This window comes from Antrostomus carolinensis, unplaced genomic scaffold, assembly GCF_000700745.2.
Source record: "Antrostomus carolinensis isolate BGI_N321 unplaced genomic scaffold, ASM70074v2 scaffold19348, whole genome shotgun sequence".
Lineage (NCBI taxonomy): Eukaryota > Metazoa > Chordata > Aves > Caprimulgiformes > Caprimulgidae > Antrostomus > Antrostomus carolinensis.
Window position 1 is genome coordinate 22,099 of NW_010333889.1, and position 13,731 is coordinate 35,829.

The 13,731-nt window shown below is 35.6% G+C and overlaps 1 protein-coding gene across 1 annotated transcript in view; it reads left to right on the plus strand.

Moving 5' to 3' along the window:
- Nucleotides 1–13,731, plus strand: part of LOC104529670 (sodium/hydrogen exchanger 9-like) — a gene marked incomplete at both ends in the record, with an annotated part of 66,739 nt that overhangs the window by 11,591 nt on the left and 41,417 nt on the right. Inside the window, one exon of the mRNA XM_010174035.1 lies at nt 225–313. Coding sequence (XP_010172337.1) covers nt 225–313 — 89 coding nt within the window. The remainder of the gene's footprint in view (nt 1–224; nt 314–13,731) is intronic.

Genomic DNA, 13,731 nt, shown 5'->3' on the forward strand with positions numbered 1-13,731 from the left:
GAATGCATGATGGACCAGGTAGAAGATTCAAGACTTTAATGATTTTTAACAAAGAAAAGATTATAGGGGTTTTTTTGAAAGATGCTCCTATAAACATATCTTAAAGTTCTTCTGTTACAAAATGCTGTGAAAAGTCTAATTTTATTTTTTTTTAAATGCAGCCCTTTGACAAACATAAGTAAGAAAATAGAAGCAGCTAACTTTGTTTTTTCTTTAAATTCCAGGTATCGTTGCAGTCCTTTTCTGTGGAGTCACACAGGCGCATTATACCTACAACAATCTGTCACCAGATTCCAAAATGAGAACTAAACAGGTAGGGAATAGAAATAACTGACTTTATGTGTTCAGCTGGTTTAAGTAATACATAGAGGTGCTGAAATATAGCTGGATAAGATTTCATTAATGCAAAGGAAGAAGCTTATGTCTTCGTTAGGGGAAACACTAGAGATTTTGACAGGGAAATTCTCTGAATAAGCAAAAAATAAAAGAATCTCTTCTTCCCAAGAGATGTGAAACATCAGTCAGGGAGATGAAGGATAAAGAGGTAACAGTTTACAGTAGCTTCCATACAAACATGCTACAAAGTTAAGGAAATCAAAAAGCTTTGATAAATAAGAGAAGTGGTCTGAGAGATTGGATCCATTTGGATTTTTGTAAAGGGACTGTAGAGACTGCTGTCTGGCCCACAGACTTGAGCGATAACATCGTTTCATTTCTACCTCATTAACAATCAACATGATTAGAAAAATAGTGATTTTTTTTTTCCATTGTGTTATTTATAGTTTAGAGACAAGAGAAATTTGGTCCTCTGTTTTTTGTTTGAACAATTGTAATTATTGTTTAAAACTTGGGGTTGTTCTCAGTACTGGACATATAGCATTGCAATGTTCAAAATACTTTTCAGCACAAGGAGTAATTTTAGACTACCTCACCACTACCTAGAGCCTGTGAGAAGTCATTGAAATGCAATTTTCTTCCCTTTTAATGTTGACTCATATGTCCCAAAAACCAAAGGTTGTAGAAAATCTGTCTCGTAGAACAAAATGGAAAAATATGGTCCAAGACTATTATTTTTGTGATGCAGTCTGGTAGCTTTTTCAGCAATTCCTCTGCTTTAAGCATTGGAAATTTTATGCTGAAAATTTCATCGCTTCCTGCACATCTCAATTTAATAAAAAATCCAATTTTCTATCAAAAACAGTGGGATAAAAAAAAATACTGGCCACAGTATCAGTTCAACTGTCAGACTCTCTCAGGTTTTAAAATCACAAAAAAAGTTTCTGGTCAGTACTTCCAGAATAAATTGTTAGCTAGTGAACAGGATAAGATTTCTAAATTGCATTTCTTCATACCAGCAGAGGCAGACGCTTTCAAAAAGTATTCCAGCAGAGAATCTTTCTCTGATAACTGTATTGTAAGGGAATAACATTTATATCTACTATGGAATTGTTTCTATTTTGCAGAAATACTGAATTGCATATGGCATTACTACTACCCTTGCACATTTTTCATGGATTCAGCTGCATGATTTAGTGAAGCATAGCCTCAGAGAAAAAAAGAGAAAGGCCATAATATTTTTAATTACACATGAATCTTTTCAACTACAGACTTAACTAACATTTAATTTAAATGCATACTGTTTTTGTTCATGTTTACTCTTTCGTTCCCTCCCATTCAACAGTGCAGAACAAAATAGTGAAAAATAAACTGAATCTACCCTTGAACACACAGAAAAGGGATTATGTGTTTCTCTATGAAGCTATGAGTTTTATGTACCCCCTCTATGCTGGTTTTCTCTTCCCCTGTAAGCTCTTAATCCTCAGCCTCCCTTATGATATGGTTCAAAAATTGTTAAATTCCTTCAAATTCATCTAATTCGTTTTCTAATCCAAAAATTACTCTTTCATATGCAGCTGTTTCAGCAAGACCTGCACTGCCTTTTTCTTTCTCTCCCCCCAAGAATTCTCTTCAAGCAAATTTACTAAGACACACTTGGCATTCTCATAATCATATATGACTTCAGTGTATTTTCAATTAATATTGTTGCTCAGACAAATGGCTTTGCTCCCAATCTAAGTCATTTTTTTTACTCATTACTGGCCAAAATCGTGAGCTTTTAATCTCATTTATAGAATTATTCCAAGGCAGTCTCTCTCTTTTGTTACAATATGACAGATCTTTCAATAAGGACTGGTGAACTGTAATGCACACTGACAAAACAGTGAGTTAAGGCTGAAGCCAAAGCTAACAAAAAACATGGAAATTAGATTTTAAACTGTAAATCAGATTGTGAAATAGTGTTAGCTGTTTTTAAACAAATGCTTTTTTTCTACCGCTTTGCATAATTTTCTTTATTTTTTTTACTGTCTGTTAAAATTTCATAGCTTGATGGTAAAACTCAGTATACAATGATAGAGGTGGTGTTTCTGGCCATGATGTAGAGTTCTGCATTTCTCATAATAGCTCATCATTTGCTCTAAAAGAATACATTAAAAAAAAAAAAAAAGACCTGTATGATTTTCCTCAGATATGGATATAAAATGAAAACTTATCTACAGTTCTTAAATGAGAATTTAAGAACCTCTATTAAGAATGCCTGTTAAAGGATGCCATGTAATTATTAGGCCCATGTATCCTTTATTATCCAGTCAATCACTGTTTAACATTCCATGCATGAGAAATATTAGATTTCAAGCATCTGAAACTTACAGAATCTGAAAGTATAAAGTAACACAAATCTTTTTACAAACAATGGATTATTTTAACACTGTCATAAGAAAATAACAAAGATTTAGTGAAAATAACAAAGCTTTAGAGAGTTTTCATTCAATCCATTTATCCCAATTCTAACTAAGTATTTATAAATATTCTATGTGTATTTATTGTTTGTTTTCACTATGAATTATGTTTTATGGCAGGTACTTTTAAGTCATCATCATTGACCTGAAAATGGTCATAGTGATTTTAACATTAAAATTGACGCTGCCATCTATGGCAACAAGGTTAGGTCAAACAGAGTGCACCTGAGTTTCATACATTTAAAGTTTAATTTATCCTATATATCTTTAGCAAAGGAGAAGATCAAACTGCTAGGACCTGATCAACAGTCATTTGATTCCGTGCAGCTTTCTCTAGATTTACAGCTGTTCACATAACACACACAGGCATCATAAAACCTCAAATAACAATCCAGGCAAACAACAGTTGCTTCTAAATCTTAGGACATTATAGTTCAGACTTGACATTAGGTTCTTAGGTCCACAGCTGGGTTGGGTTGATTTGCCCAGCTACAAGTAAGTCAATGACTGGGCAGGTTGTTGCTAGATAAATAGAAATTGCTGGTTTGTTGAAAGTGGGCAGACTGTAAATCCCTAATCCCTACAGGTCAGCTCTAGAAAGAGATGCACGGACAATACTGTGTTTTCTACAGGAAGAGAAAACATTCCTCACTATTTTTTTTCCTCCCTGCCCTTAATTTCACTCAAATGCCAAGCTAAGACCAGCACAGGTTCCTAGTGGTGGAGTATTGAGAGAAGCTTCTCGGTTTCTCCAATAGCTATACATGTTACCCATCATACGTATGAGTTCTATCAATTTCTGGTTATGTTCCTTTAACTCCACAAAACAGCCAAAATGAAAAGACCAGGGTATAGGGCAATACCTCTCTTTGGTTAAGTGTGCAAGGGTATGGAAAATTCTCCTTTCAGACAAAATACAGTGCCAGCAAGTTACAAATTCTAGAAAGGCAATTCTGAAACACATCTATGGAAGTAGAGCCAGGGAATTACTAGAAGGCACAGAAAAGCATATCCAGCCAGCAAGTGGGTATGTCACATACTGCCCTGCCTGTTTCCATTCATTCCACCGGTCTAACCCTTGTTTACATAGTCACCTCTGAAATAGCTGTGTCTAACAAGCTCGTGAAGATTGCTTTCTCAAATTAGGTGAAATAGCCTTTCTAACCACATTACTAGTTAAACACTTACACTTCTTGCTGATCCTGATAGAGAATCCATTAGAGAACACCTGCCTTATAGACAAAAGCTTCTGGCCTGATTGTTCAGCTGCACTGGGCGTGCAGTATGCACAAGATGCCGCATTAAGATTTCAGCAGTTGTTCACCTCCAAGGTTTTACACAAGCTTGAGAGCAGGGTAAAGGTAAAACAAGATAACTCAGTGCTGCATAATGTCTGAATCACTTTACCAAAGTGTGTAGTCCTACTAGGACTGCTTGAGCAAATTAACTTAAACTGAAGGACTGAAAGTTCAGACTGGTTTTTAGGCTTTGCTCACTGATGCACATAGTACCTTTTGCTTCAGATTTTAAACTCCACGCTGTCAAGCAGACATGATCTCTGATTATTAAAAGCCATAACTTTGCAGAGGAGTAGCTAATATCTCCTGGAAATTCCTTGAAAATACATTTTCAAAACTTGCTTAGCTCATTTATGATATAGCTATACATTTTCCAACAAAGAAACAGGTTAGGGATCAACCAGATGATTGCTGGATCATAAATTGAGTTTGGGATAAAAGGGTTGCAGTTATAAGCATATTAATTTAATGCTAATTAATCATATTAATTGAAATAGGCTGGCAAAACGGTCATGAAACATGCATTTTTAATTCCTCAAAAAACTGTAAATCATATATTATAGTCTCTTGACCCTGATAGTCATTGAATAGCCTCAATATGGATTTTAGGCTTTATGCTGTTCCATCCATAATTACATACTACATCTGATGCAAATCAGAACAAGAGAATGTAACTTTAAAAGTAAAGTATGGCAATGTCCAAATCTACTGAAAGGGGCGGGAGGAATCAATTAATCAAATGAGTGGTTCCTGAACAGCAATCAGACAATGTTTAGTAAGAAGAGCATCATAGGACTAAAGGAAAGAGTTGGCTGAAGTCAGGTTTTGGCTCAATATAGCCAAATGAAGCACCATCACTATGATCTAGTCATTGTACTGCTTTTCTGCTAGCCTAGCTGTCTTGTAAAAAAGTTACAAGCAGACCTACACTCAGAATTGAAACAACAGATCTCCTTTCTCTAGATATATGATACAATGACTATCTTTATAGGATTCTTCTATCAGCTATCTTTTTGTAAGAAAAGAAATAACACACTGCAAATTCTGCTCCAGTAGCAGAATGCTTTCTTCTGAGTTTGTTATTAAGAGCACAGGCCAGGAACTGCAGCTCCTGTTTTTATCATTCTGAGAGAGAAGAAGAGCAGGTGAGTAGAGATGGCTATGTACTGCTACTGCCAAAACTGCACCAATCTGCTGTTTGCGAGAGGTCCCACTCCAGATACCTAGCACTAATATTGTATTTGGGAGAAGCAGCCCTCTAAAATCAGAGAGAGCAACAGCACAAACAGAAATGGGTTTAGTCCCCTTATCTTAAACCCTCTACAGTCAGACAGGATGTGTGCACCCTGTGGCTTCAGTCCTGCTATATGTATGAGTGTTTAAGAGCCCAAACAATTAGAGCTGTGCTTACTTCTAAAGCACACAGCCTATATTAATTTATCTTTGGTTAATGCATACTATTTTCCGTTATCAGACTTTGGATTGTTTATAGATAATTAGTTTACACTTCTAGGAAGAAAAGGCCACACAAATGTCAGGATATAATGGATCTTACAATTCAGTTTCTTGACTTTTAAAAAAATTGAGATTATTTCTAGACTGAGGAAAAACCTGCTTCCAGCAAAATGTCCTCAATAATTAGCAAAGCAACAACCACCACAAAACATAATTCTCATCCCTTTGAAATGAGCAGCCTAATTGGTAGCTGCTGTTGTGATTTGTTTAGGAACCCTACTTAGGAAAAAATTACCTTTAAGGCAGTGCAAGAGGTCAGGTGTTTCCACATAAATGATTGGCAGAGAGAAAGACTGAGAGAGAAGAAAATTATCTTTCAAACAAGATTACTACCAGTACCAGATTCTAATCAGTCTTTGCATATGTGCTGTGCAGAGGAATCTGGTTTCCCAGCACACCACATTCACAGTGCCTGCAAGAAAATTTCATACTAGGATGTTTTTTCATTATCCTCTGAGATACATAGCACCATTGGCTGTCTGATATAAGACAACATATTTGATGGTTAATACTGTATCTGAGGATAAACTGGAAATTCTTTTTAACTAATACATGGCACTCAGGTCTGGCACTCTTCAAAAAGTATACAAGAGGTCCTTGCCTAAAGCATCCAATAAAGTCCAAATTCCTAACTACCATTAAACAGGTTGCATGCATGAAGTACTTTATTCCATTTAAGTGGAGACTGAGAATAAAAGTTGGCTCTGATGGGCACTGTCTCCTTCTGTGTCATGGTTCCTTTTCTGCAGCTGAACAAAAAACCCCTAATTTCCAACCTCCTTGAACCCCTGCAAGTTCAGCCTCAAAAGCAATAAAGACTGCTAGCGCTGGTCAGGAAAGAGTCCAGGTGACCAACTTACAGTGGTCAGTAGAAAGGTCTGAAGAAGCAGCTACTTCTGATAACAAGAATAAGAAAATAAAATAGCATTTGGTAAGATTTATTTCTATTGGAATAGTATTAATACAGTTTTGCCCTTGTTTTAGCCAGTTTTGCTTAAAGTAAACACTCTGGAAACAAGTTACGTTAGGGAAAAACCTTGCTCGTTTTCTTATGTTTCAGCCAGATTTTTTTTTCTTTCTTTTTTTTTTTTTCTTTTCTGAGACAAGGCCTGTAGCTAAATCTTTGTTTTGCAGCTGTTCAAAATGGTTGGGGAGGACATAGCAATGTCCCTGTTCTTTTTCTTTCTGAGAAAGACATAAAAAGGTTGTAACCACTGAGTTAAAAAAAAGAATGGCTTATACTGCATTTAGCATATGGTTGTTAAGAGGAGATACCTGAAACTGTAGGTAGAAATTTCTGCTAACTTTGAGACACCTAACTTATATTGAAAACAACAGAAGTCACAGTTTTAGACCCTTCTAAAAGCCCAAAAGCTTACTCCCATGTCTCTAGATATTAGCTGTCATTAAAGCTCTAACTTAAGTACCCTGAAGAGAAGCAACCCCTCGTTCTTGTTCTGCACTCTCCCTTATAACTTCCAGTTTTCCCTCCCAAGGCACTAATGAGCTCCAGCTGTGTCACAGGCATGCTGGCTAAGCTGTGTATTCCTGAGCTGGACCATCATAGCTTGCTAACTCAATGCATCCCTACAGAGCCACTGGGTCTGTTACAAACAGGATGCCCTCATTTATAAATTGTCTTATTCTCTCTAATTGAATACGCACCACACGCATAGTGCTCATAATAATTATTACCTTTAAAATGGATTGCAATTGACAGGAAGTGTACAATGAATTCCAGTTCTCTACACAGTTATTTTCTGTGTTTAGCAGAAAAAGCTGAAGATTGGAAATGTGCCAGCTACATTGTTTGACCAGATGTACCACAAGATCTTATGGAACCCTGTAGAATAGTGTAATGCTATAAAGAAAGCTAAAGCTGCTTACTGTATGGGTTTAACAAGAAGAATCATAACACAAGAAAATCTTGATTTCTGCAAAAGGAATTATACTACCATGTCTTTCAATCTTAATTTCTTAACAAAATCCCTCATTACCTGACTGATGTTCCTGATTATTTAACCACGCTAAAAGAATGTTAATCTGCAGTCTCTTCACATGCAGGTCCCCTTAAATTTATGTGTAAATGCTGTAACTGTTTCCTCTATTTCAGCTATGAGTTTCATGATGGATGGTAAATAGCTAAGTAACATTGCTACAAGTAAACTGATAACAGTACACTATATGGTATATCAGTAATTATCTCCATAATTTATTATTTTTATAATAAATTAGCTGCTACTCTATCCATAATACTTGGGTGTCCACATACAGAAATTTGTTAGAATATTCAGGTCTATACTTAATCTCCATTTTTAGCCTGTTTTTGCGTACCTGCTTTAGTCATTCCTTAACTGAGAATGTGAAGATTTACTCTGGCCTCACTAGTTCCCATCAAGCATGTGTCCCTCTGTCATCAGCATTTTGTAAGGAATACCATATTCTAGTATCCTACACACGCATCCCCCTATGAATAAAAATAATTTTTGCACCTCTGAAAAAGAAATCTTCTCTTGAAAAACAAAGGAAAACAACTTTCCTTCATTCTGCTTAAGCATAGAAACTGGCAAATACACATGCTCAAATATAATTCATACCCTGAAGAAACCCAGAGCTGTAGTGAAAGCAGTATTTCTACAGAGAAGCTCATCTTGTTGAAAAATGATGTCATTTTTGATGCTGGTAGGCTAAGAAGCATAATGTCATATGCAAACTAGTTTCCAAATGGCTTCATTAAAGTTTTCACAATCTGTTTAAACATTAAACATTTTCTTTAAATATTAATAAAGCTCTTTGATGGTTAAGGTTATAGTTTACTCTTTACAGCACAGTAGCATATGCCAGCAGTTAACTATCATATACCAATTGGAATTAAAACCTGTAGGCCAAAATCTCATTGGCATATGGAGAAATATGTAATGGAATTCCAGACTGAGAGCCATGCTGCAGGTTCTTTGAAAGGTGCCCTGAATCACAAATGAGACTTCATATGTCTTCATCTGTGCAGTGGAGTCAAACTGTACAAGGCTATGTAAGCTACTGCTGAATCAAAAAGCTGGTTTATATAACTATGCAGATCATGTAATTTTACTTTGCACACATCTGTTACTGTGTCTCTCTCCATCTTCTCACAAGAGGTTAGAAGAGTAACCTCCAAAACCTTTCTCCTTACTGTGGGTAGCTAGCAGTTATCCCTAGCTTTTAAGTCTGTGTCCATGCAAAGATCCAGCTTTGTACCCCACCTTTGTAAAGAACATCTAGTTTTGAGAAGAGAATTTCCTCTAAAAGGAAATAACAGTATGTAGGCTGTTAAATCAAGTCCTTTCCTGATTATTGCCACCCTCCTCATCACTGCAGCTGTGGAATACATAGGGAGAAAAAAGCAGACTGAATCAACCTAATCCTAGCTATGAACATATTCTTGCATCATCAACATGTACTACCAAAACACAGCAGAGTGCAGCTTAACATCACATACTTAACAGTATATATGGTTACTGTTTGTTTAAATTATATCTTATTCAATTTTGTGTTTTGTAAAAGTTGACAATTACAACATTCCCTTAAACATGTAGTCAATCACAACTCTCTTCTTTGAGAATTTGTGACAGAGAAAAAATATTGCATTAGGTGATTTTAGTACAGGATGTATTAATACATTCTCCAATTATGGAATGAACCTCTAGGAAAGATCAACTGTTTTGTATTTCTATGCATAGTACATTATACTGCTAAATTGGAATGCAGTGACATTTTTAAGCACATAGGTTTGCATATTTCTTAATGTAAGGATATTATTAGTAGTTTCCTTGGTTATAACCCTGTGTTGCCTTACACTTGCCACTAATATGTGTCAATGTGTTCATAATTGCTCTTACTGTGGGGACGTTGTGTTTGGTAAAGAAATCAAGACCCCTATTTCTTGCATGGTTAGGTAGGTTACATTGTGATCTTTACAGAGCATTAACCATTTTGTCACAAATGTGCAGTGACTTCACCAAAAGAAGCATGCATGGTTTGGGAGCTAGCAGCTTTACTGATGTTCCGAGACCTCTGCTTCCCCTGCAAACAGCAATGCTTCTGCCCTGCCCAGAGAATCTTGGGGCAATGGGAGGCCTTAAGGAATCTCAGCTATTGTGTGATTTCTGATATAACCAAACTGCTATAGACAAAGATCCATTCTTGCAATCTGAAGTATGTTTTATATATCTCTCCTTTTTAACTTATATGATTCTTGCATGACTACTGCTCCCTTACAATTCTCTTTTCTAGGGATATCTGCAAAACTGTGCATCCACTAAAAAACTGCACAAAAGCCTTGGTAAAAACTTTTTAGAAACGCGTAGCTAACACTAAAATTCTCACACAAAAAGCTGCAAGAAGAAAATGAATACATGTAAATGAGACACTATAACAGTCTAAAGCACTTGCCAGCATCCTGTCTTTTTAGTGACTACGTAGCTGTGTTTCCATTACACAATTAATGGATTTTCTACTTTCAAAAGAGACATTTGTACAAAATGGTAGCACAGTGAAAGAAATACTAAACAGCTGACTATAGCTCATCTCTTTTTCTAGTGCCGTCTGTGGAAATAATTAAGGGCTAAAAAGCCCCTTATCAAAGTCTTTCAGATTACATGTCTAAATCATTACTAAGGTTCAAATAAGTGCCCTGTCTTTCCGCACATTTTGGAACCTATCTACTTTCGTTCATCTAAAATAATGAAAATAGTGTGCAAGTTTGAGCATCTATTTCAAGCTTTTGACTTTTAATTCTGCTTCAGTCACACTAATTTGAGGGGGCATTGACCACCTTTGCCTCCAGTGAACTTGAAGAGTTCTGAGTGTTTGAGAATTCCAAACAGATGTTCAGCATCCTCAGAAGCACACATTCATGTAGTGACTAATACTTTTCTTGTAAAACCTTTTCTCTGTATGAGGTGCCAGATGATACTTCCCTAGTCCACCCACCTTCTGCTTTCCTACAGATTCTTATCAGGAGCTATTTTTAAGGTGCATTGAAGGAAGACTAGCTGTATCTTTTCACTACAAATACTTAATTTTATGTAAAATAGTGTCCTGAGCTCTCAGATTTAAGTACAGGTGAAGGTTTATCTTAGTTTACAATTTTTAATTTCTGCTTTTTTTACTGTGATTTTTTTCTTTTTAACTATCAGTTGTAGGATTAGTAAAACATCACCAAGGAGACTATTTGGAATTTAGCAGACCTGAAAACACTGGAAATCTTTAACAATACTTTCTCCAACAGCTTCTATCCTGTTTAGTTAGAGTCACGTTATAGCCAGATGCAAACCTGCCCTATTGAAATTAATTATGAAACTATCATTGAAATTAAAATACCAAATTCATCCTTAAACACAGTGATTCTAGTACCACCACTAATTGGTGACCAGTCAAATGTTTTTTATACACCTTCAAACAATTTTACAGCCACATTCTGTTATGCCCCATCTTGAGCAGAATTCTTCCTTAATACTTTCAGAATAATACAATACTGCTAAAGTAAATGTAGAGAGCTTTAACTGCAGTATGTTTAACTGCACGTTATCTTGATACAACAGAGCACTGATGATTTCTCCTTCCTTTGCACCTACAACATCTCTGTTCAGAAATCTAAGATAAATAAGCACTTTGAAAATGGTTGTTTCTAGTTTGTGAACCAAATAATAACTTAGATGACTAGCTGTAGGAGCAGCAGCATCATCCTCTCTGTTTTGGTGATACCTTCCATTAAGCTGTCATTCTTGGCTTATTTTTAAGTACGATTGATGTATAATAGCAAAAGTGCTCCAGGAAAGGGATATAATGATCCAAAAAGGTTCCCTCTCTTTGGGGCAGGGGGGGGGGAAGTTTCCAGAAACTCCCTTTCAACTTCCAACTTAGCAAGACTACTGATAGAATAATTAATTTTTCTACAGCTAGATCCAAAGTCTATTGAAGGCAATATACAAATTCTGAAGAGGCTCTAAATGTGGCTAAACTAAAAGTTCACACCAAGTTTCTACTGCTCTCCATGCCTTACATATATAAGAAATTAGTATACCGAGTCTTAGATTTTAAACAGTCACTTAATTGTCAATTAATTGATAAAACTCAAATGACAAAGTTCTTTCTGAAGGTTAATTTGAATCCTGTAATTAATGATGTTGACAGGTTCATTACAAATACAACTCAAACTAAGTTTCCATTTGCCTCTGAGGTCAAGTCTTTTTAGAAGTTCTGACTGTTTTACTTTTTAAATCATTCTCCCTCTGATTTTCATTGCTCCAAGTAGTTTAGAACAAGATTCTAATTTAGCTGCCTAATTTTCAACATTTTTGGTTTAAACTTCTTTTGGCCATTCAAGACCTATGGCATTTTTAATAGAAGAATGGATTTGCCTTGATGTCTGAGGCCAACATTTTTTCTTCACTGTTGCTAGACAGAAGCGTATTCTGTGCCAGTAGTTTATCCAGCTTCTCCCAAGATGAACTTTGGTGGTGGTGTGCCAGAAAGGATAATCCATACTGTGTAAATGCAAAATATTGCTGGCTTTCCTCTCCCTTGGTGCTGTTATTTTCTTTATTTCTTTTTCCTTTTACTTTCCCAATTCTTCCTCAGGCCTTACGAATCTTTTAAACCTCCCAGCTCTATAGGGAAATAGAAAGTTATTGTGTGCTTTCCATAAAACTGTTAGTGCTTTCCATAAAACTGTGAATTTCATTGAATTCAGGAGCAAAGTGTACTGTTAAAAAAGGCCAGAATTTTGCCCCAGGACATAAAAGATCTTGTAAGAATCTCTCTCTGCTAGTGTGTTTGTAAGTTTAAAGTCAAATATGCTTGCACATCAAAATTCACACCATAAACAAGTTATATTCTGTCATGAATTTGAGTTACTTTTGCTGATTCTTTCATCTAAGCATGTTATTCTAGAAATGAGCATTGTATCACTCTACTGTGTAGATTCATTATAGCTGTATGAAGGATTTCAGGCGAGAGGTTTAAATTAAAACCTTCTTTTTCTGATTTTGAAACCTCTAATCAAAAGAGAAAGATTAAAGCAATTTGGTTATAATGAAGGCTTTCTATAATCTCAGAAAAATTATGGTAGTCTTAATTCTCACTGTATTTTAATTCAAAATACTTAGAGAAAACCAATTTTCATCAACTATTGATTTATCAATATCCTTGACTTCATGGAACATTTTTGATAGTTATGTTCTAATTAAGTAACATTATTCAAATATAGTAAATTTTATAACCATCACTTAACATTGACTGCTTGGGATTTTAGTAGCTCTCCGTCACCTTCAATTCTCTCTTAAAAAGTGTAATCAATTTTACAGCAGCTTCCTAGCTGCTGTTGGACTATTGAAACTCTCGCTGTTTTGATGTCATTCAAGAAAATATCACTGTAAGATGTAACCCCTAGACAGGTGGCATTCCTCCATGTTGCTAGCAAAATCAATGCAACTAGAGAAGGCTTGCAGGTACCTGCGAGAAGTGGATGACATTCCTGCAGCAGGTATTAAATCAAATGAAAGAATGTAATATTGCCATCAGTGAATAACATTCACTGAATTTTGCTGGAAATAAGTTGTGGACATATTCAGCTTTTACCCAATACCCTCGTACTAACATTATTCCCTTGAGATGAAAGAATGCTGTTTGTAATTCTGCTCTTACCCACTACTCTCATACCAACTTTATTCCCTTGAGATGAAAAATGCTGTTTAAAATACTAGGATTTGAGAAATCTTACATTTTCCATCTCCCCAGCCACAAGGGGACTGTGACATAGAAAATGTTCATTTTCTCCTTCTGATGCTCCATTAAAAAATTCTATTTTTATTGCAGCTGAGATTGGATTTTAGTGTGTCCCATCTTCCAGGTACACTAATTACTTATCTAGATAATCTCTCTAACACTCATTGAAAATTTAAGTAGTTTTATAAAATTGATCAAGTTGCAAAACCCATTTTGGTGTAGCTTGTTTCTCTAATTGGCTTGAACTTAACTGTGGGAGAAGAAAAAAGGTGGTCTTTCCTCATCTCGCTCAAATGATAAAACTAATACAGTTTTTATGTCATATAAAATTTTTCACTTGAGATAAAACAAAA